At 40.8% G+C, this 25,049-nt stretch overlaps 1 protein-coding gene across 6 annotated transcripts in view; it reads left to right on the forward strand.

The window, feature by feature from the left end:
- LOC109873584 (ankyrin-1) overlaps positions 1 to 25,049 on the forward strand; it is a 102,229-nt gene that overhangs the window by 34,881 nt on the left and 42,299 nt on the right. For all 6 annotated transcript variants that reach the window (XM_031809058.1, XM_031809063.1, XM_031809062.1 and 3 more), the window contains exons 2-3: positions 22,275 to 22,376; positions 24,485 to 24,583. In XM_031809058.1, coding sequence (XP_031664918.1) covers positions 22,275 to 22,376; positions 24,485 to 24,583 — 201 coding nt within the window. The remainder of the gene's footprint in view (positions 1 to 22,274; positions 22,377 to 24,484; positions 24,584 to 25,049) is intronic.

Here is a 25,049-nt window from a genome sequence, read left to right on the forward strand (position 1 = left end):
CAAGATAAAGCAAAGCAGTTCGACAGATAAAACGACACAGAGTTACACATGGAGTAAAAACAAACATACAGTCAATAATGCAGTATAAACAAGTCTATATACAATGTGAGCAAATGAGGTGAGAAGGGAGGTAAAGGCAAAAAAGGCCATGATGGCAAAGTAAATACAATATAGCAAGTAAAATACTGGAATGGTAGTTTTGCAATGGAAGAATGTGCAAAGTAGAAATAAAAAATAATGGGGTGCAAAGGAGCAAAATAAATAAATAAATAAAATTAAATACAGTTGGAGGTAGTTGTTTGGGCTAAATTATAGGTGGGCTATGTACAGGTGCAGTAATCTGTGAGCTGCTCTGACAGTTGGTGCTTAAAGCTAGTGAGGGAGATAAGTGTTTCCAGTTTCAGAGATTTTTGTAGTTCGTTCCAGTCATTGGCAGCAGAGAACTGGAAGGAGAGGCGGCCAAAGAAAGAATTGGTTTTGGGGGTGACTAGAGAGATATACCTGCTGGAGCGTGTGCTACAGGTGGGAGAAGCTATGGTGACCAGCGAGCTGAGATAAGGGGGGACTTTACCTAGCAGGGTCTTGTAGATGACATGGAGCCAGTGGGTTTGGCGACGAGTATGAAGCGAGGCCAGCCAACGAGAGCGTACAGGTCGCAATGGTGGGTAGTATATGGGGCTTTGGTGATAAAACGGATTGCACTGTGATAGACTGCATCCAATTTGTTGAGTAGGGTATTGGAGGCTATTTTGTAAATGACATCGCCAAAGTCGAGGATTGGTAGGATGGTCAGTTTTACAAGGGTATGTTTGGCAGCATGAGTGAAGGATGCTTTGTTGCGAAATAGGAAGCCAATTCTAGATTTAACTTTGGATTGGAGATGTTTGATATGGGTCTGGAAGGAGAGTTTACAATCTAACCAGACACCTAAGTATTTGTAGTTGTCCACGTATTCTAAGTCAGAGCCGTCCAGAGTAGTGATGTTGGACAGGCGGGTAGGTGCAGGTAGCGATCGGTTGAAGAGCATGCATTTAGTTTTACTTGTATTTAAGAGCAATTGGAGGCCACGGAAGGAGAGTTGTATGGCATTGAAGCTTGCCTGGAGGGTTGTTAACACAGTGTCCAAAGAAGGGCCGGAAGTATACAGAATGGTGTCGTCTGCGTAGAGGTGGATCAGGGACTCACCAGCAGCAAGAGCGACCTCATTGATGTATACAGAGAAGAGAGTCGGTCCAAGAATTGAACCCTGTGGCACCCCCATAGAGACTGCCAGAGGTCCGGACAGCAGACCCTCCGATTTGACACACTGAACTCTATCAGAGAAGTAGTTGGTGAACCAGGCGAGGCAATCATTTGAGAAACCAAGGCTGTCGAGTCTGCCGATGAGGATATGGTGATTGACAGAGTCGAAAGCCTTGGCCAGATCAATGAATACGGCTGCACAGTAATGTTTCTTATCGATGGCGGTTAAGATATCGTTTAGGACCTTGAGCGTGGCTGAGGTGCACCCATGACCAGCTCTGAAACCAGATTGCATAGCAGAGAAGGTATGGTGAGATTCGAAATGGTCGGTAATCTGTTTGTTGACTTGGCTTTCGAAGACCTTAGAAAGGCACGGTAGGATAGATATAGGTCTGTAGCAGTTTGGGTCAAGAGTGTCCCCCCCTTTGAAGAGGGGGATGACCGCAGCTGCTTTCCAATCTTTGGGAATCTCAGACGACACGAAAGAGAGGTTGAACAGGCTAGTAATAGGGGTGGCAACAATTTCGGCAGATAATTTTAGAAAGAAAGGGTCCAGATTGTCTAGCCCGGCTGATTTGTAGGGGTCCAGATTTTGCAGCTCTTTCAGAACATCAGCTGAATGGATTTGGGAAGAAGGAGAAATGGGGAAGGCTGGGCGAGTTTCTGTTGGGGGTGCAGTGCTGTTGTCCGGGGTAGGAGTAGCCAGTGGAAAGCATGGCCAGCCGTAGAAAAATGCTTATTGAAATTCTCAATTATGGTGGATTTATCAGTGGTGACAGTGTTTCCTATCTTCAGTGCAGTGGGCAGCTGGGAGGAGGTGTTCTTCTCCATGGACTTTACAGTGTCCCAGAACTTTTTTGAGTTAGTGTTGCAGGAAGCAAATTTGTATGTATGTATGTATGTATGTATGTATGTATGTATGTATGTATGTATGTATGTATGTATGTATGTATGTATGTATGTATGTATGTATGTATGTATGTATGTGCATATGTATGTATGTATGTGCATATGTATGTATGTATGTGCATATGTATGTATGTATGTATGTATGTATGTGCATATGTATGCATGTATGTATGTGCATATGTATGTATGTGCATATGTATGTATGTATGTGCATATGTATGTATGTATGTGCATATGTATGTATGTATGTATGTATGTATGTGCATATGTATGTATGTATGTATGTGCATATGTATGTATGTATGTATGTATGTATGTATGTGCATATGTATGTATGTATGTATGTATGTATGTATGTATGTATGTATGTGCATATGTATGTATGTATGTGCATATGTATGTATGTGCATATGTATGTATGTATGTATGTATGTGCATATGTATGTATGTATGTATGTGCATATGTATGTGCATATGTATGTATGTGCATATGTATGTATGTGCATATGTATGTATGTATGTATGTATGTGCATATGTATGTGCATATGTATGTATGTGCATATGTATGTATGTGCATATGTATGTATGTGCATATGTATGTATGTGCATATGTATGTATGTATGTATGTATGTATGTATGTGCATATGTATGTATGTATGTGCATATGTATGTATGTATGTGCATATGTATGTATGTATGTGCATATGTATGTATGTATGTATGTATGTATGTGCATATGTATGTATGTATGTGCATATGTATGTATGTATGTGCATATGTATGTATGTATGTATGTGCATATGTATGTATGTGCATATGTATGTATGTGCATATGTATGTATGTGCATATGTATGTATGTATGTATGTATGTATGTGCATATGTATGTATGTATGTATGTATGTATGCATGTATGTATGTATGTGCATATGTATGTATGTATGTATGTATGTATGTATGTATGTGCATATGTATGTATGTATGTATGTATGTATGTATGTATGTGCATATGTATGTATGTATGTATGTATGTATGTATGTATGTATGTATGTATGTATGTATGTGCATATGTATGTATGTATGTGCATATGTATGTATGTGCATATGTATGTATGTATGTATGTGCATATGTATGTGCATATGTATGTGCATATGTATGCATATATGTATGTATGTGCATATGTATGCATATATGTATGTATGTGCATATGTATGTGCATATGTATGTGCATATGTATGTATGTATGCATATGTATGTGCTATGTATGTGCATATGTATGTATGTGCATATGTATGTATGTGCATATGTATGTATGTATGTATGTGCATATGTATGTATGTATGTATGTGCATATGTATGTATGTGCATATGTATGTATGTATGTGCATATGTATGTATGTATGTGCATATGTATGTATGTATGTGCATATGTATGTATGTATGTATGTGCATATGTATGTATGTATGTATGTATGTGCATATGTATGTATGTATGTATGTGCATATGTATGTATGTATGTATGTATGTATGTATGTATGTGCATATGTATGTATGTGCATATGTATGTATGTGCATATGTATGTATGTGCATATGTATGTATGTATGTATGTATATATGTATGTGCATATGTATGTATGTATATGTATGTATGTATGTATGTATGTATGTATGTATGTATGTATGTATGTATGTGCATATGTATGTATGTGCATATGTATGTATGTGCATATGTATGTATGTATGTATGTATGTATGTGCATATGTATGTATGTATGTGCATATGTATGTATGTATGTATGTGTGCATATGTATGTATGTATGTATGTATGTATGTATGTATGTATGTGCATATGTATGTATGTATGTATGTGCATATGTATGTATGTGCATATGTATGTGCATATGTATGTATGTATGTATGTGCATATGTATGTTGCATATGTATGTATGTATGTATGTATGTATGTATGTATGTAGTATGTATGCATATGTATGTGCATATGTATGTATGTGCATATGTATGTATGGTGCATATGTATGTATGTGCATATGTATGTATGTATGTGCATATGTATGTATGTATGTGCATATGTATGTATGTATGTGCATATGTATGTATGTATGTGCATATGTATGTATGTATGTGCATATGTATTATGTATGTATGTATGTATGTGCATATGTATGTATGTATGTGCATATGTATGTATGTATGTATGTATGTGCATATGTATGTATGTGCATATGTATGTATGTATGTATGTATGTATGTATGTATGTGCATATGTATGTATGTATGTGCATATGTATGTATGTGCATATGTATGTATGTATGTATGTATGCATGTATGCATGTATGCATGTATGCATGTATGTATGTATGTATGTATGTGCATATGTATGTATGTATGTATGTGCATATGTATGTATGTGCATATGTATGTATGTATGTATGTATGTATGTATGTGCATATGTATGTATGTATGTATGTATGTATGTATGTATGTGCGTATGTATGTGCATATGTATGTATGTATGTATGTATGTATGTGCATATGTATGTATGTGCATATGTATGTATGTGCATATGTATGTATGTGCATATGTATGTATGTGCATATGTATGTATGTATGTATGTATGTATGTATGTATGTGCATATGTATGTATGTATGTATGTATGTATGTATGTATGTATGTATGTATGTATGTATGTATGTATGTATGTATGTGCATATGTATGTATGTATGTATGTATGTATGTATGTATGTATGTATGTATGTATGTATGTATGTATGTATGTATGTATGTATGTATGTGCATATGTATGTATGTGCATATGTATGTATGTGCATATGTATGTATGTGCGTATGTATGTATGTATGTATGTATGTATGTATGTATGTATGTGCATATGTATGTATGTATGTATGTATGTATGTATGTATGTATGTATGTATGTATGTGCATATGTACGTATGTATGTATGTATGTATGTGCATATGTACGTATGTATGTATGTATGTATGTGCGTATGTATGTGCATATGTATGTATGTATGTATGTGCGTATGTATGTATGTGCATATGTATGTGCATATGTATGAATGTTTATGTATGCATATGCATATGTGTGGGTATGTATATGGATATATATTAACCCAAAAAAGAAATGGGGGATTGGGAATGATGCTGACAATTACATTGATGGAAGCAACAATCTTTCTGCAATATTAAACTGACCCAACCCTAAAAACAAATGATGAAATAAAACACTCTAACCAGAGCGATTTACAGGAGCAATTAGGGTTAAGTGCCTTGCTCAAGAGCACATCAACAAACTTCTCACCTAGTTGGCTTGGGGATTCCAGCCAGCGGCCTTTCAGTTACTGGCCCAATGCTCTTAACCGCTAGGCTACCTTCCATCTATTTATTTTCTTTCTGCCCTCTCCCTCTCCTATTTTCCTCTCCTTTAGTTTCCTCTTCTGTCATTAGCTATTGCACCTAACCTCTACCTCTCTCTTTCCCATTCTCCGCCATCTCCAACTGCATTACTCCCCCTTCTTCATATCTTTTCTCTTTACCTCTCTCACTCTCTCTCTACCGCCTGTCATGGTGATGATGTGTTGACCCTGTGGGAGCTGGTGGAGTCATTGACCGTGTCTTGCTGAGCGCTCTGTAGGACCTGCTGCCACGCGACTCTCAGACACACAGACTCCATCTCCTCTACTCCTAGCACCTGCTCCAGCACAGGTTAACCAGTCTTACTTTAGAGCCAACACAGACTTCATCTCCTCTACTCCTAGCACATACTCCAGCACAGGTTAACCAGTCTTACTTTAGAGCCAACACAGACTTCATCTCCTCTACTCCTAGCACCTGCTCCAGCACAGGTTAACCAGTCTTACTATAAAGCCGACACAGACTACATGCACATTACATTTTAGAGTGTTTTTTTATTACAGTGCGCCAGAGTTTATACACAGCTGCACACAATATACAATTTTTTTATGGCCTTATGCTATTTTACCTTTGCCTATAAACAGAGGATTCTAAGATATTTGTTGAATTGCCAGAATTTCACATGTAGCCATTATAAAGGAGACAAAGCCCAGGGTTTGTGTAGTATCTGTCAGCGAAGATAAGCTATGTACTGAAATGCTGGATCATGCCCTGCACTAATCGCCAGAGAGGTGAGGGAGCCAAGCATCGACATAGAGTGATGTCATAAAGAGACTCAAAGGAGCTCTACCCAGCATGCTCAGCGACCGAAGCTCCTGCAGTACTCATGAATATTGAAAGGAAATGGAGAGAGAGAGAGCGGGGAGATAGGGGAAGAGAGAGAGATATGGAGAGTAAGGGAGATGGGTAGGGTCAGAAAGAGTCAGGCAGGGGGAGAGAAACAGGGGGTGGGGTAGAGGAGAATAGGAGGGGGAAAGGAAAAATGGGGAGAGAGAAGAAGGAAATATAGAGAGTGAAAGGGAGAGAGACAGGGAGTGGCATAGACTGAGGTAGAGGGAGAGAAGGGGGCACAAAAAAATATGAATGTTGATGTGGAACTCAGACTGCTGTAATGTAATGAGAATGAGAAGAACTGGCGCGGCTCACCAGGAGAAGAGCAGAGAGAAGTTGAATTTTAAAATCCCTTTTATTTGATCAACACCCAATACTGCAGTACCAGTGTTTTCCACAAGAACATAGAGTAGCCAGCCAAATAGAAAAGTAGCCAGCCGGTCGCTGAAGGAGCTCTATTTTGGTGGCCTCTAGTACATTCAATAATAAGAAGAGACTTACTTGGGCCAAGAAACACGAGCAATGGACATTAGACTGATTTGAAATCTGTCCTTTGGTCTGATGAGTCCATCTGGTTCCATCTGAAATACATAGCGAAATGATTAAATACTTGATTGAGTTTTTTTGTGGTATTGTGTAGAAAGACATGACTTTACCATTTACATGAATGATAATGTATGACAGTGTATTTTTACTTGTTTTGGATAACATCTAGTTCCAGGGATATATTATCAGGACTATTTTCTAAGTAAGATAACATAAAAACCTTTTGAACATTTAACCTGTCTTCTCTTGAGATTAATCTTATTTACAGTTTTACTGCAAGGTATCAATTGTCACAATTTATATATTTGATTAAAACAGAACATTTAACTAAACTACATTATCTTGAAAGATAAGTCAGTCTTAATTATTGTATCGTTCTGATTTTAATTTTTTTTAAATCATTAGGTATGGCCCTATAAAATACATAACATTTTTTGTCTGATTCTGATTCTGATCTGTTCTTTCCCAAATTACGTTTTGTTAATTTTGTTTTTGAAGATTTCGGTTCATCCCATTTTTTTCAGGTTTTTACTTTAAAATCCCTCTTTTTGGAAGTCCACAACAATGCTTTAACCACATAAGGAGACCACTTTTGAGATCTGGGCAAAAATCTGAGAAATTAGAAACCCTTTAATTCACGTGTGCACCTACAGTAGCACCATGCTCAAAGGGATCAGTGTCTGCTTTTTAAAAATTAAATATATACAGTACCAGTCAAAAGTTTGGACACACCTACTCATTCAAGGGTTTTTCTTTATATTGACTATTTTCTACATTGTAGAATACATAAAAACTAGGAAATAACACATGTAGCAACCAAAAAAGTGTTAAACAAATCTAAATATATTTTATATTTGAGGTTCTTCAAAGTTGCCACCCTTTGCCTTGATGACAGCTTTGCACACTCTTGGCATTCTCTCAGCCAGCTTCATGAGTTAGTCACCTGGAATGCATTTCAATTAACAGGTGTGCCTAGTTAAAAGTTATTTTGTGGAATTTCTTTCCTTCTCAATGTTTTTAGCCAATCAGTTGTGTTGTGACAAGGTAGGGGAGGTATATAGAAGATAGCCCTATTTGGTAAAAGACCAAGTCCATATTATGGCAAGAACAGCTCAAATAAGCAAAGAGAAATGACAGTCCATCATTACATGAAGGTCTTTGACCTTTTTTTGTGCAGTTGCAAAAACCATCAAGCGCTATGAGAAAACTGGATCTCATGAGGACCTCCACAGGAAAGGAAGACCTAGAGTTACCTCTGCTGCAGAGGAGAAGTTCATGAGCGCTACCAGCCTCAGAAATTGCAGACCAAATAGATGCTTCAGAGAGTTCAAATAACAGACACATCTCAACATCAACTTTTCAGAGGAGACTGTGTGAATTAGGCCTTCTTGGTCAAATTGCTGCAAAGAAGCCACTACTAAAGGACACCAATAAGAAGAAGAGACTTGCTTGGGCCAAGAAACTCGAGCAATGGACATTAGACCGATGGAAGTCCAAATTTGAGATTTTTGGATCCAACCACTGTGTCTTTGTGAGACGCAGAGTAGGTGAACGGATGATCTCCGCGTGTGTGGTTCCCACCATGAAGCATGGAGGAGGAGATGTGATGGTGTGTGGGTGCTTTGCTGGTGACACTGTTGGTAATTTCTTTAGAGTTCAAGGCACACTTAACCGGCATGACTATCACAGGATTCTGCAGCGATACGCCATCCCATCTGGTTTGAGCTTAGTGGGACTATCATTTGTTTTTCAACAGGACAATGACCCAACATACCTTCAGGCTGTGTAAGGGCTATTTGACCAATAAGGAGAGTGATGGAGTGCTGATGACCTGGCCTCCACAATCACCAATCTCAACCCAATTGAGATGGTTTGGGATGAGTTGGACTGCAGAGTGAAGGAAAAGCAGCCAACAAGTGCTCAGCATATGTGGCAACAACTTCAAGACTGTTGGAAAAGCAATCCAGGCGAAGCTGGTTGAGAATGTCAAGAGTGTGCAAAGCTGTCATCGGGGCAAAGGATGGCTACTTTGAAGAATCTAAAATCTTAAATATATTTGGATTTGTTTTGCACTTTTTTTGGTTACTACATGATTCCATATGTGTTATTTATTCGTTTTAATGTCTTCGCCTTTATTACTACAATGGGAAAACCCCTTGAATGAGTAGTTGGTCCAAAGACAACTACAAATTGGTGCCGTTCTTTGAAAGGCATCGAAAAACATCCCTGGTCTTTGGTTAAATCTGCTTGAAATTCACTACTCTATTGAGGGACCTTATTATGCAGGTGTGTGTGTGTGTGTGTGTGTGTGTGTGTGTGTGTGTGTGTGTGTGTGTGTGTGTGTGTGTGTGCGTTATAGAGATGGGGTACTTATTCAAAAATCATGTTAACCACTATTATTGAACACTGAATGAATCCATGCAACTTATTATGCCATTTTTGCCACATTTTTACTCCTGAAGTTATTTCTGCTTGCCGTAACAAAGGGGTTGAATACTTATTGACTCAAAACATTTCAACTTTAATTCATTTGTACCAGGAGGCGGGACAGACGGCAGACTGCATTTCCCTGTCATCCCTCTCTTTGTCTTACATGCACCTATCCTATCAATGGATTGCTAGAAGATGCATATCGTTCATTCTAGAGGTAGAGGGCTTGACAGACTAGCAAATTGAAACTTTTAAATTAAAAGTTGCCTCGTTAATATGAAGTGGAAAAAGTAGCTGGCTGAAAATGAGTCTATAACCAGCTGATTAGCCAACGGTCGGCTCTAATGGAAAACACTGCAGGACATCACATCAACATTCAGCCCTCAGACGTCGAGCTCATGTGTTCCAGCCTTTAAGATAAACAAGGTTAAATGGGTTTAAAAGGAAAGCTCCAGAGCCCCCTCATCATTAATAGAGCACAACACTTTGCTATATATAGCCTAATGTTACCAAGTGAACATTGAACCTGGTTGGTTAGCTACCTGCAGATTCACGCAGGGTATTAATGTCATGAGTTCGGATTATGGTTCATTATTTACCTAGCTACTGTTAGCTAGCTACATGTCTCAACAAAAACTCCACTATGCAAGTAACCATTTCAATAGAATGTCACTGCGACAACTGTGATAGCCAGAGCAAATTTACCAGCTACGTCGATCTACTCCAATTTCAGAGCACTCTCGTCTGAGTGTACCGGAGTCTACGAACGCTCAATATGGCCGGTGTCAGTAAACGTTGCCAAAAAAGCGTAAATTGTTGCCAGCAGCACAGTTGCAGTAACCATCGCTCAGGATAACATAAAAACAATGGTCAGTGAGCTGTTCTCTCATTTGTGTCTGGAAGTAGCTAGCAAGCTAGCCAACGTTAGCTTGGGTGCTTAACTGCAGTTGTTAGGACAGAACGCTCGGATCAACCCTTAAAGAGATGGATGGGGCTAAAGCTTAAGAGGGTGTGAACGATGCTGAATGGGTGTAGATGAAGAAGAGCTCTCCAGTAGGTACTAAAATATTCAAAGGCCATTTTCTCAAAAGTGAGATTACAAGTTTATCAACTCTCAAAGCAGAATCCTTACATTACATGACTACATAGGACTATATTCCACATCAGGTAACTGATGCAAGCAGTAGAATCAGATTTGAAAAACAGATAAAAAAACACATTATGGAACAGCGGGGACTGTGAAGCAACACAAACCTAGACACATGCATACACACACACGATAACATACGTTACGCCCCTGAAAACAGGGGAGAAATAATCACGACAGTGATACAGTGTTGTATTCTCAATTCAACGTTTAGTTCAATCATTTCACAAAAGTAACACATTACAAAACAACAGAAAACCCATTATACAAATAACACAGCAAAATATCTTATTAACAACGTACATGTTCATTCACAATCGACATAAAATGGCAGCTACTCTCAGTACGATGCTATTCTTCACTTCAACCGAGCAGGTCTAATATTACTCTCTTCAAACTTAACTCTAACTTCCTCAAAACGTTACTAAAACACACCTTAAACACTCTTGACATGTTAGCGAGTTACATGTCAAGAGTTACTATTTTTATCATCAAGAAAGTACCTGAAAACAGGGGAGAAATAATCATGACAGTGATACGGTGTTGTATTCTCAATTCAACGTTTAGTTCAATGAGAAAAGACCGCGATTTTCCCCAGGAATATGGGTGGAGACCAGAGCAATCGATCTCCGGCTCATAGATTAAGAGCATTTCGTAGATCACAGATTAACACTTTTAGGCACTACAAAATCAAGTAATCAATATAACATTTACACATTACTCTCACAATTCATACCCTTTGACAGATTTTAACTTTAGATGTTTTAAGATCCTCACATACTGTGAACTTACTAATACTTTCCAATGTATAACAGGCTATGAATATTTCCTTTAACCTGTCACATATACACACACGTACACATGGATTTTGTGTTGTAGATATGTGGTAGTAGAGTATGGGCCTGAGGGCACACACTTAATGTGTTGTGAAAGCTGTTGTGAATGTCTTGTAATGTTTTACAAAAATTGTATAACCACCTTAATTTTGCGGGACCCCAGGAAGAGTAGATGCTGCCTTGGCAACAGCTAATAGGGATCCTTAACAAATACAAAGTACTAGGTCGCTATTACTGAAACTATATTTCGGCCCTAGAATGAAAAGCCTGGAAGAGAAACCCAAGGCCAAAAACCAGCTGGTTGGTAGCGTAAACAGCCCTATCAGTCTTGGACATTGCATTAAGAGATGAGCTAGGACAATGCTAGGATCCAGGTGCACCAGATGCCTATTGGTGGCTATTGATCCTCCATCGGAGGTCAGCTGCCCGTTTATCAATTGGCAGCTTGTACAGAGATCACCAGAAGTCTTTTGGGGAAGCACCTGGGACCAAGCAACACGGGCCACCTCGTTGACTTCGCCCCTTCCAGAGAGCCCACGTGCGACACCTAGACACATGCTGTGTACATCGCCTTCTTCCCAACTGTTATGAACTCCCCCAGTTCTAGGGTCTTGAATGACAGCTGCAGCCCCTCATAGAGTGAGGGAGAGAGATGGAAGGAGACAAGAGTGGTAAAGAAGAGAGAGAAGGAATGTGATCTGCAGGTTTCTTCCATGAAGCCATTAGGGGAATATGGGATGGTTAAAGGGGGAGAGGGAATCTGATACAGTCTGAGTGGAAGTTAGGGGAGCTGAGAGAATACAATGGTTTTGATTTATACAGTGCACAGCAACTAGACATGGGTACAGATGTAGGATCTTAATTTGAGCCAGTTTGCTACAACAGGATAATAATCCTGCATCAACAGGAAATGTGAATTATTATGTGTATTATAATTAATGATCAATTATTTTGTACATTTTAAAATTTCAGATTTGAATTTCCCTCACTAAAAATATATCAACCCCTACAAACATTTTCATTCATTATAATTCACATAACAATTCACATTTCCTCTAATAATTCACATTTCCTGTAGCTGCAGGACTATCTTCCTGCTGTGAGAAATGCGTGTGTATTTGTGTGTATCTATTGGCATTATTCATCTGTATATATGTCTTTATAGGCATCATGATATGTGAACAGTAGTACACACTATGTGCATGCATTTGAGTATGTTTAAGACAGAGAGAGAAATAGTGAGAGATAAAAAAAGTAACTATGCTTTGATTGTAATAGAGTGCAGAGGCAGTGGCCTGACAGAGACTATAAATATTTCAGGGCCTCCGTTTTAGCACGAGGGAGAAGAGACAACAGGAAGCTCCTTATTTGGATGTGGCTCATTATTTATTCATGAGAAGGGAGTGTTTTTGTGGCTTTTTGGCATGCTCCTCTTCATGTTCAAATCGTTGGAATACAGAGAGGGAACATATGGAAGTCTGTGTGTGTACAGCATGTGAGTGTGTCCGTCCGTGTAAGTGCATATGTATGACCGTGTGTGTCTGTGTGTTCAAGTGCCTCATTCCAACACACGTACGTGACCTCTGATACTCTTGCTGTCTATCAATATTTGATCAACTCCCACTCTTGAGCGCCTCCTGGGCAAGTTATTGATTTCTCATTCTCTAGGCCATGACTCCATCTTGCCAGTCATGCAGATGGGATGCAAATGCTTTCAGGAACATTTGCTCCCAAAACAACAATGTGGGAAGTAACAAATCAGAGGTTAATCTATCTCTACACACTATTTGCAGAAAATACTCATCTCAATGCCAGGTTTACCAGCATAGGGATGGAGAGAGATGCAGAGAGGAAACTATTACCTCCTAGGGGATGTTTTTCAATTAGAAGTCTCATGATGAAAGGAAATAGAAATGTGCTGAATGGAAGGAGTGAAGAATGACTGGAGGAACCAGACCAGAGATGATAAGAATAGTGCTGATAATTATAGATGGGAGTCTAGTGTATTTATAACGGCGCACAATGACCTTCCAGATCCAGCAATTGTTTTAGCAGAGTGTATCTCCGTTTCCTCCTTCTACTGCTGAGCTCCAATTGGCTTCTGTGCTGTAGCTAATCCTGACTGTCCAGGGACCTGTGAGACTGCCACCACTCAAAACCCCATCGCCCAGTCTACTGCTAACTGAGCCTCATCATAGTGTGTGTGTGTGTGTGTGTGTGACGTAGAAGTGGGTCTTTGAGTAAACCCAGGAGGGTTCATTACTGTGATCCATCTCTCTCTGATCCTACTGGTGTTTTTGTGTGTGAATGTGTGCATGCATGTTACTACATGTCAGAACATTCACAGCTTTCACAGTTTCTGCCAAATGTGCCAGACCTGGGTTGGAGCAGGGACAACATACTACTACTACTACTATACATCAATCATAGACTGTAACAAATCCCAGTCAAGAACAGTACAGTACCTCCAGCTACAAGCCCCTCATCCTTAAATCATTATGGGTTTGGTTGATTCTCTAATTGGCATGCCCTTTCCACTCTGCTCTTTTCTGTGGAGATGTAGGTGCAGTGGCATCTGCCCTAAATGCTTTGTCTGTCTGCCTGCCTGTCCCACTCTCTCTGCTGTGTAAGTGGAACTGAGCTGAGAGAAGCTGAAGTATGTCCATCTATTCAACGTTATCCGATTTCTTGACCTGATAACCAGGCATTTACCTCTGTGTTACTCCATTCCAAAGACATGTTCACTGCTGTCTGTGATCTTCTCTAAACCATGTGATCCTAGAAGGCTGCTCTGTTTCAGGTTTTTTCTCCAGTTGTAGATTTGTTAACCTCAGGTCAGCTGTGATAGAAATACATACAAAAGATCTGTCTGAGATCTTGAACGTCAATCTATTTATCTCATACCCTTAACTAATTCTACACTCTCAGAAATAAATGTATGGAATTGTACTTAGAGGTACAAGCACTTATCATGCTTGCCCTGTAAGGCACATCCATTGTACCATTTGTTATAGGCATATAATTGTACCATTTGTTATAGGCATATAATTGTACTCTTGCATTTTGAGCCAAAATGTACAAAATTGCCTTTTTAGGGTACTACCACATTGACAAAGCAGTTTTTTCCTTTTATGTGGCAAAAATGTACCTATTCTCTATACCAAGTCCCTCGTGTACATGCCTTCCCACTTCTTCTTCACAATTCGGGGGTAGCCCCGACCAGGACTCGAATCTGGACCCAAGCTAACAGCTTAACCATTATGCCAACAGGTGGGTACCTCTTGACAAGGTCACTTAGATTTGGGTTAAGGACGCTACAATATTAATTACAGCACTTTATGGTCACATGCTCTTATGTCAGCTTTTATAAAGACTTCAGAACAGCGTAAATGCTCAAACTTGAACAAAAATAACCATAGACCACTTAAACTGGTACAGAACTAACCGAAAGCCACACCCCCGCTGAGCTACGCCTCCAATGATTGTACCTTTCAAAATATTGGGTACCAAAATGTACCATTATAGTAAATGATTTGCACATTTACCCTAAAAGGTACCGAACTATACCATGTGAAATCATGTGTACCTCTGAAGGTACATTATAAGTATTTACATATGTTTAGTACCCCAGGGAACAATACTGTACAATACTGTACCCTTTGTTCTGAGAGTGTACAGTACCTGAAGTTTAAATATAAAGTGGAACTCTAAGTTGTATTCAGGAAGTATTTCTAAGTGATGTGAGGACACTGGAGCTAAATCACCAGTGACGGGTGCTGTCACTACAGTAACGACTTCTGACCTCTTCTGTCTAAGGCTTTTGTCATCCCAGACCGAGACAGTGTTCCACGCTATCAAACTGCTGAACTTTTCCTATAATCTTGACTGTTATGATTAGTGGGCTAAGCTTGCTGAACGGATAGTTTTGACTCCCCCAGGGGATCTTGTATAGCAGTGGGGACGCTCCTGGACCGGCTCCAACGACTGGCCAAGGAAACGCATGACTCTCACTTTTAGAAAGATAACGAATGACTCTTACGTTATAGAAACAGCTACGATTATCAAATATATTTACAGTATACAAAATCGCATTCCGGTTTCTGTATCATCTCATTTTCCATCCTCTCCACTTCTTCAGTTTACCCACCTGTGATTATGTGTCATGGAGCTTGTTCCTCATAATATCTATATTTACATCTTGTGGAATATTTTGTCTTTGAATGTAATGTGTTTAGTAAGTGTGGAATTGCAGTTGTCTTTTTTTGTCGTTGCCATGGTGTGTTTTGCGGAAGGCGTACTTTCTGTTGATTTATTGCAGCATAGCTTTTATTTGGATATAGCAGTTTGTTTTTGTATTTGTGTGTTTTGGCTCAAATGTGGCTGTGTGTGTTTTAGTCTTTAGTCTTTTAGTTGAAATGAGTGTTAGCGTGCAGTCTCCCTGTGTGTTTGGCTCTGTTTTCACTGGGTTGGCTGTGGCTTAGGAGAGCAGAGCTCCGGTCTTCCTGGGCTGTGGTCGCCGCCTGTCTTTGTCGCGTTAGACATGGCTCCATGCTGGAGCTCTAGATTGACCCTGATGGTGTGTGCCATACGTGTGTGCTGTTGTAGTCCTAGTCCATACGTGTGTGCTGTTGTAGTCCTAGTCCATACGTGTGTGCTGTTGTAGTCCTAGTCCATTGGATATGCCACATCGGGGGTATCCCAATGTTTGCTTATTTTCATACTCATCTTAGGCTACATGCCTTTTGTGTGCATGAAGTTCCTTCTAAAGCCACCCTTTATGTGGCTGCAAATTGTATGTGGGACTGTGTGTTCATGATTTTTTGAGCATGTTTTTTGGCTGTGCGTTTTCTTTGCCAAGGTGGATGGGTTTCTTTTCTTTGCCAAGGTGGATGGGTTTCTTTTCTTTGCCAAGGTGGATGGGTTTCTTTTCTTTGCCAAGGTGGATGGGTTACATTAGCAGGCTTTGTGTCTTGTTGTAGGGAGTCTTCCAAGCTTATGAATTGTGTATACCTGTCTTTATTGTGTTTGTGTTACGTAACAGGTGGTCTTGTTCTAGGATTGTGTGTGTGTACTGTACACTGTATTTGGAAGCGTCTGCCTTTTGTATCCACACAGTTTGAGTACAAATAGTATGCACTTTCATCCTTTAGATTTAGATGCACAAGGATGTATGTGTGTGTTTATTTATCTTTCCATACACACCTCATCTATATGTCCTCAGACTCCCTTGTGTCGGTCTGTATGGTGCATGTGTTACTTCTTATGCGCCTGTGTTTCTGTTTGTCAGTAAATCACATTACTGTAACAGGCTTTGACTTTGTCTACTGACTTCAAGACTAATATGTAGTCTGCCGTGCGGTCTGCACGCGTGCGTCTGCATACCGTATCTGTGTCACATTAACAGGCCTTGTCTTCGTGTTGATGTGTCTTCTAGGCTCATGTGGTTCAGCGCCGGCTTGGCCATCAGGACAGTAGTGTGAGCTCTGAGAGGTCGACCAGTCGAGCCCGGGGAATATGGTACTATGACTACAGAGTAAATATCATCTAAAACACACGCCGTGTACTTGAACACTTTCTCTCTACATGTCTCTATGGCAGCTCTATGTAGCCGTGGTTTTATGTCCTTGCATCTCCTTGGGGATCTTCCCCTCATGGCTTCTTGAACTCTCTGTACGACTTCTGTGCTGTCGTCGTTGTGATGTGGCAAGTCAGTGCAATTAGGTTTGGTGGTGTTTTGCAATACCGTGTATCTATCTTCACCGCTTTCCTCTCTTTACCTACTTGTATGTAGTACTTGCTTGTCTTTGTGTGTTTGGTGGACAATATTTGTGACTGTGAGTTTGCAAGAGTAACGTGGCGTCTTTATTGGTGCACATGTGTGCATTCTTCACCGTGCGTGGCAACTCTGGATGTCTGTTTATGAACTGTTTGTGAGCGTGTGTGCTGTCTCGTCTACCACTCTGTGTGTGTTTATGAACTGTTTATGAGCGTGTGTGCTGTCTCGTCTACCACTCTGTGTGTGTTTATGAACTGTTTATGAGCGTGTGTGCTGTCTCGTCTACCACTCTGTGTGTGTTTATGAACTATTTATGAGCGTGTGTGCTGTCTCGTCTACCACTCTGTGTGTTTATGAACTGTTTATGAGCGTGTGTGCTGTCTCGTCTACCACTCTGTGTGTTTATGAACTGTTTATGAGCGTGTGTGCTGTCTCGTCTACCACTCTGTGTGTTTTTATGTCCGTCTATAATATGTATGAGTCTGTTTGAGTCAAAGAGAAGAATGTATCAATATCTGACATTGACTGGTCCTTTTAGGGTAAGATATGTGTATTTCTTTTAAGAACCCCACTCACTGCAGTGTACACATCTTTCCATCCACTCACCTTGAATCACATCATTTTTCCTCCTTCCAAATGGACATAATCCATTACAATCCAGTAGAGGCCTGTACATGCACATTCCCTCTGGAAACAAATGTAGCTTTTAGAAGAGATGGCCTTGGGAGAGCAGACAGGTTTTATGTACTGCACGTGTATAGCCTACACATGCACACACGCAGCATCAGCCATACACTACAGAGCACTGTGATAGCGCTGAGTGCGCCTGTCCTCTGGGAGTTTAGTCATCTGGAGAGAAGCAAGCCGGAAAACACAGCGATATGATACAGTATTAGATTCCTCCACAGATATGAGATTAAAGGCTTTCATTTCTCAACCCTCCTCTCTTCCACTGGCCGCGTCAATGGAGGAATGCTTGTGACACATGTACGCCACGCCATACTGCAGCATGCAATGATGACACAGCATCACATCAATATGACACGAGAGGGACAGATACACACACACTGATATGAGGGAAGGAAGGGGGAGAAGGAGGGAGGGAAGAGCGAGATGAACACGCACCAGACGGAGGGTGTGAGAGAATGAGGCGGGGAGCCTGCCTTGCAAGGGACGAAGAGGGGATCTGGAGAGGGAGGAACAGAGAGTGCAAGAAGGATAATGAGATAAAGAGAGAGAGGGCGGAGGGAACGTGAGCGATGGGAAGGGGGCATGCTGAGTGTAAATCACCATGTTTGGCTTGAGGATCTGATTACTGGATACAATTGACGCATTGACTTCACATGACGATTACAAATGAATAGACAGGGCTGGGATGGATTGCTTTAAATTGACCACATATTACAGACAGAGGGATGGAGAGGGGGATGGAGAGAGAGGGAGGACATGAGAAGGAAAATCAATTGTGCCTCGTAGCGAGTCAGCACAATCTGACATAAAATGTAATTTCAAAGATGTTCTGCAGTCATTTCCATTTCTTGGAAGATATGAAAACATAGGATAGGACACACACCACACACACACACACACACAAGCACAATCAAGAACGTTGATCCGACTGCCTCTGCCTCGAGAAGAGATCAACATCCGACGAGGTTCTCCTTCACGTCTCTATGGATTAAAATGACAATTTTTTACCCTTCTGCCTCAGACAATCAAGTTAAGAAACACACATTGAAGATCATAGATGCACTCATCAATCCATTTCAGAGACTGACTGAGGGGAGGCGGCTGCTGGAGACGTTATTCTCACCATTCTGCTCACATATGGCCCACATATATCCAACATGTCAACAAAGCTGTGAAATCCTAGAACAAAATGGCTAAAGGCCGCAGAACGAAAATAGGAGCATAAACATGCTCAACACTCGCTGACAAGTCGGTGCGGGAACCCAGAGCTGCAGCAAGAGGCTTCGCATGTGAAAACATCCTACAAGTAGTATAATATTGGTTTCTTACAGGGGAACGTTGACTCCATGGCACCAGTCTTCCAAATGTCCGCCGTCAACTCACAGAAAAGAGGGTGGGGTCTAAGATGTGAAGGCAACTGAGACAGACAAGGTGAAAAATACATAGATCATATACCTCTCAGGATATCCCTTAGTTACTGCAGGTCAGAATGAAATAATATAGAAATATTTCAGGGATCCTGAAATATACTTCCTGTTTGACATGCATCAGAGATTTCTTTCAGCACTCGTGTGTGCTTAATGCATAGTTTTTTGTGTGATTAATGCATAGCTTTTGTGTGAGGGAGAGGAATGATCTCGGTATTAACAGCTTATCTAACACATTGCCTGAGACTGAATACAAAATACACACACACTGTTAGCATTAGGCTGGCGAAACCTCAGCCTGGACACATCAGCCATACATCGCTGAGGGAGAGAGTGAGTGGGGAAAAAGAGCAGGTTTACACCCCTTCCCACTGGGATCACACACAGGAGGAGATCAAAGGAGAGAGGGAGAGAAATGGAGAGTTAAGACCGCAAGGTAAGAGAGAGGTAAAGAAAGAGAGAGGCACAGTTGAAGTCGAAAGTTTACATACACTTAGGTTGGAGTCACTTGTTTTTCAACCACTCCACAAATTTCTTGTTAGCAAACTATAGTTTTGGCAAGTCGGTTAGGACATCTACTTTGTGCATGACACAAGTCATTTTTACAACAATTGTTTACAGACCAATTATTTCACTTATAATTCACTCTATCACAATTCCAGTGGGTCAGAAGTTTATACACACTAAGCTGACTGTGCCTTTAAACAGCTTGAACATTTCCAGAAGATGATGTCATGGCATTAGAAGCTTCTGATAGGCTAAGTGACATCATTTGAGTCAATTGGAGGTTTACCTGTGGATGTGTTTCAAGGCCTCCCTTCAAACTCAGTGGCTCTTTGCTAGACATCATGGGAAAGTCAAAAGAAATCAGCCAAGACCTTAGGAAAAAAATTGTGGACCTAGTCTGGTTCATCCTTGGGAGCAATTTCCAAATGCCTGAAGGTGCCATGTTCATCTGTACAAACAATAGTACACAAGTATAAACACCATGGGACCACACAGCCGCCACATCGCTCAGGAAGGAGACACGTTCTGTCTCCTAGAAATGAACGTACTTTGGTGCAAAAAGTGCAAATCAATCCCAGAACAACAGCAAAGGACCTTGTGAAGATGCTGGAGGAAACAGGTACAAATGTATCTATATCCACAGTAAAACGAGTCCTATATCGACATAACCTGAGAGGCCTCTCAGCAAGGAAGAAGCCACTGCTCCAAAACCGCCATAAAAAAGCCAGATTACGGTTTGCAACTGCAAATGGGGACAAAGATCGTACTTTTTGGAGAAATGTCCTCTGTTCTGATGAAACAATAACTGTTTGGTCATATCGACCATCGTTATGTTTGGAGGAAAAGGGGGAGGCTTGCAAGCCGAAGAACACCATCCCAACCGTGAAGCACGGGGGTGGCAGCATTATGTTGTGGGGTTGCTTTGCTTTAGGAGGGACTGGTGCACTTCACAAAATAGATGGCATCATGAGGTAGGAAAATGATGTGGACATATTGAAGCAACATCTCAAGACATCATCAGGAAGTTAAAGCTTGGTCGCAAATGGGTCAACAAAGGACATCAAAGTCAAGGTATTGGAGTGGCAATTACAAAGCCCTGACCTCAATCCTATACAACATTTGTGGGCAGAACTGAAAAAGTGTGTGCGAGCAAGGATGCCTACAAACTTGACTAAGTTACACCAGCTCTGTCAGGAGGAATGGGCCAAAATTCACTCAATTTATTATGGGAAGCTTGTGGAAGGCTACCTGAAACGTTTGACCCAAGTAAAAAAATTGAAAGGCAATGCTACCAAATACTAATTGAGTGTATGTAAACTTCTGACCCACTGGGAATGTGATGAAAGAAACAAAAGCTGAAATAAACCATTGTCTCTACTATCATTCTGACTTTTCACATTCTAAAATAAAGTGGTGATCCTAACTGACCTAAAACAGGGAATTTTTACTAGGATTAAATGTCAGGAATTGTGAAAAACGGAGTTTAAATGGCTAAGGTGACTAAGGTGTATGTAAACTTCCAAATTCAACTGTATATATAGAGAGAGATGTAAATAGAAAGATGTAGAAAGAGATAAAGAGAGGGGGAGTGGTAGAGAGAGATGTATATAGAGAGATGTAAAGAGGTAGAGAGAGCGAAAGAGAGAGAGAGGGGAGAGTGGTATAGAGGTAGAGAAATGGGGTATGCAAAGGGCACAGTACATTTAGGCCCTTGGGGAATATTGATTGGAAAGAGAAGTAGAGAGCAGAGGAAAATGTATTCTATGTGGGATGCAAATATAAGAGTTCTAGGCCTGTCTGATCAAATCTGAGGGACATTGATTTGTGAGAATACACCATACAAATAGGAAATGGGAGAAGATAAACCCGCAGGTCTGTCGAGTCTAAATTGTACAAGACATCCCGTACTGTAAGAAAAAGGACATACTGAATCAGTTTAATATAGCAATCTTACTTGAGAATTCACCTCCTACAGAATATGTATCATTGCATATGACTAGTGTGTGGGTGGAGGTGAGTAGGCATACTGTATGGAATTGTTATAATATTTGTCCTCAAGGCAGAGATTGCATGCTGGACTACAGTACTAGGCAGCCATGTTACAATCTCCCTTTCTGTCTGATCATGGTGGCAGAGGTGAACACATCGCTTTTACAGAGGCCTCAGAAGTCAGTAAACATGCAGGGATGGAGCCAGCGTGTGCTCGGCTATGTATAGCTACCAAACTCCTAGTGAGGGGGAGGCTCACCAGTTTGTGCTGCCAGACAGTCAAAAAATATCAGACAGTGGGATCGTGAGTAGTTTAGTAGAGTATGCTGATTTTGAAGAATGACAACCAGACTGTAATAGACATTTCAGTGGGATCTATTCGCTTCTCTCTATCTCTCTCTCTTTCTCTCTCTCTTTCTCTTACTGTTTGTCTTTGTCTCTATCTCTGTCTCTGTCTGTGCTCTCCTTCCCTCCAGGCGGATGCTGTCACCAGTTTCCTCCGTGCAGCCCGTTCAGGGAACCTTGACAAGGCTCTTGACCACATCAAGAATGGAATAGACATCAACACATCAAATCAGGTACGTCAGAGAGTCCTCAAGGTCACAGTCTGGTACACTGCCTCTGGACCACAGAGTTTGTCTCGTAAAACATTTATTACATCAGACTTTATTAAGATTCAATTGTAGATGTATTTTTTATAGATGGCATTATTTGGTTTCGGCCAATCAGATCTATTAACAGTCAAGTATAGCCTAGATAAACTGTAGTTTCAAGGATCAGTGTGTGTGTGTGTGTGTGTGTGTGTGTGTGTGTGTGTGTGTGTGTGTGTGTGTGTGTGTGTGTGTGTGTGTGTGTGTGTGTGTGTGTGTGTGTGGATGCATAACCATGTTCCCACATTGTCCCCCTGTGTTCCTGTGTCCTGCCACTCTAGCTGTGTTTACTGTGCACTAATGCCAGTCATTCACAACCTCAATGAGAAAATATTAATAATTAGCCATACAGCCAGACCCTCTCTCGATTCCTCCCTGCTCCTCTCCTATCCTACCCTTTATCTGTTCCATTGCACCTTGTTGCGTCATGACAGGACCACAATGCTTAACGGTGTGCTATGCACAAATCACTTTGCCATTTCCTGGTTGCTAAAATTCTAATAGTTTGCCTAATTTCTGTTTGTGACAAAACAAGCAAGTATAGTACAGAGAATCATTGTACCATCTAAACCGCTGTGAAATATACTTCCCTTAACCAAAACACATGCATTTTCAGCTGTTTGAAGCTGGTGTACATAACCGAAAGTAAAAGACACAAAAATGAAACTTAAGAAGGGGAAGCATAGAAATAGTGCAAAGGCAATAGATCTACCGCTTCCTAGACTTGCTTTCAATGAAAATGACAGATCTATAACAAAAAGTTAATGTCAATTTGGTCAGGTGGCTGAAAAATGTACATATTGTAGTTTTAAATAACGTCAAATTCACACGCAAAGAATGGCTGAGGTGCATGCATTTTTTGTTTCCGACTCATCTCAAGTGGCAAGTTTTGTAATAAATACGGAATGTGTGTGTAACATGTATGCCAGCCTATTTATGAGTGGACGCTTAAGTGGAAGGGACTCAGTTGTTGTATTTTTCATTAGTAGTTTGGTGAAAGGAAGGTAGTTCAGTTTGTACACAAGCACTGGCAGGGAGCCCATGCTCTGGACAGCTCGGGGAATGCACACCCACTCTGTAAGCCTACAATCTGCTACCGCAACCCCTCAGCACCATTCACAGAAACAACCATGGCACCAAGCTGTCAATGTTGTGAAACTAATACCACTATCTCTACACCAAGTAATACTACCACTATAATAATTCCACTACTGGCTAAGGATCAGAGGTAGAGCTATGATACAAATGAGGATGCATGCTTTAGTGTGCCTTCAATGCACATGCTGCATGTGTCTATATGTGGGGATGTGACATTGTAAAACATGTTTTCTATATGTGTTCAAGTTAGGATTGGGGTTGAAGTAGAGCAAAGAGCTATGATAATTGTTGGAGCTACTGCTGTTCTACAAAATACTATGAGTCAGGGTTTTATATGTGAAGTCAGTCTGTCAACCTACCCCTGCCCGATCGACAAACCAGCAGACTCCTGCCAGCTCACACATACATATTTGTGTGTATGTGCGTATGTGCATGTGCATGCACGCGTGTGTGTGTGTGTATGTGTGTCTCCCCTCAGTGTGTGCATGCACTGCAGATGTAGTACGTTATTCATGTGAATTGGGTGACACTGCAGTATGAGGGCGGGACCAGTGTGGCTTACAGAGTCTCCCTGTGGCCAGTTACGGTACTGCAGGCTGGCAGAGCAGAGACAGGCCCTGACTTTACTCTTAGTCCGTCTGATTCTGCAGCTGTATGCCCTGACAGCCTGAGACAAATCCATGCTGTCTGCTTCCTTTGAGACCCGACTGTTTCAGTCTTAAGGTTGTTTATCTTCAGAAATCTTTTTGTTCTGCTTCGTAGCCACTGTGGGTTTCGAGTTTCTCTGCTTGTTATTTTTAGTGTATCTATTGTTTAGGAATCCATGTGATGAATGGACTAAAAGGCAGACAGATTCTATTGGGGCTTGTTCTGTTGGCTGACGATTCTGTCTGATGGTTCTGTGTGGTCAATACTAATCTTCACTGCGGTCTCTGCAGAATGGGCTCAACGGTTTGCATCTGGCCTCGAAAGAAGGCCACGTCAAGATGGTCCTGGGGCTACTACACGCAGGCATTGTCTTGGAGACCACCACTAAGGTACTACTCACTCACTACTCACTGCTTACCATGACTCTACTCACCAACCACAGATGCATAAGACCTACCTCTGCCTTATGCTTGAGATATTCACCAGCTATAACAGACTGTTTACAGACAGAATCCACTATATACAGAGCCTTCAGAAAGTATTCACTCCCCTTGACGTGTTCCGTATTTTGTTGTGTTTCAGCCTGAATTTAAAATCGATTCAATTTAGATTTTTGTTCGCTGTCCTACACACAATGTGGAATTATGTTGATTTTAATTTTTTTTTACAAATTCATGAAAAAGTATTCAACCCCCTTTGTTAAGGCAAGTCTAAATAAGTTCAGGAATAAATCTCAATACACCCAGTCACTAGAAAGATACAGGCATCCTTCCTAACTCATTTCCCGGAGAGGAAGGAAACCGGTCAGGGATTTCACCATGAGGCCAATGGTGACTTAAACAGTTACAGGGTTTA

This window comes from Oncorhynchus kisutch, linkage group LG29 (assembly GCF_002021735.2).
Source record: "Oncorhynchus kisutch isolate 150728-3 linkage group LG29, Okis_V2, whole genome shotgun sequence".
Classification (NCBI taxonomy): Eukaryota; Metazoa; Chordata; class Actinopteri; order Salmoniformes; family Salmonidae; genus Oncorhynchus; species Oncorhynchus kisutch.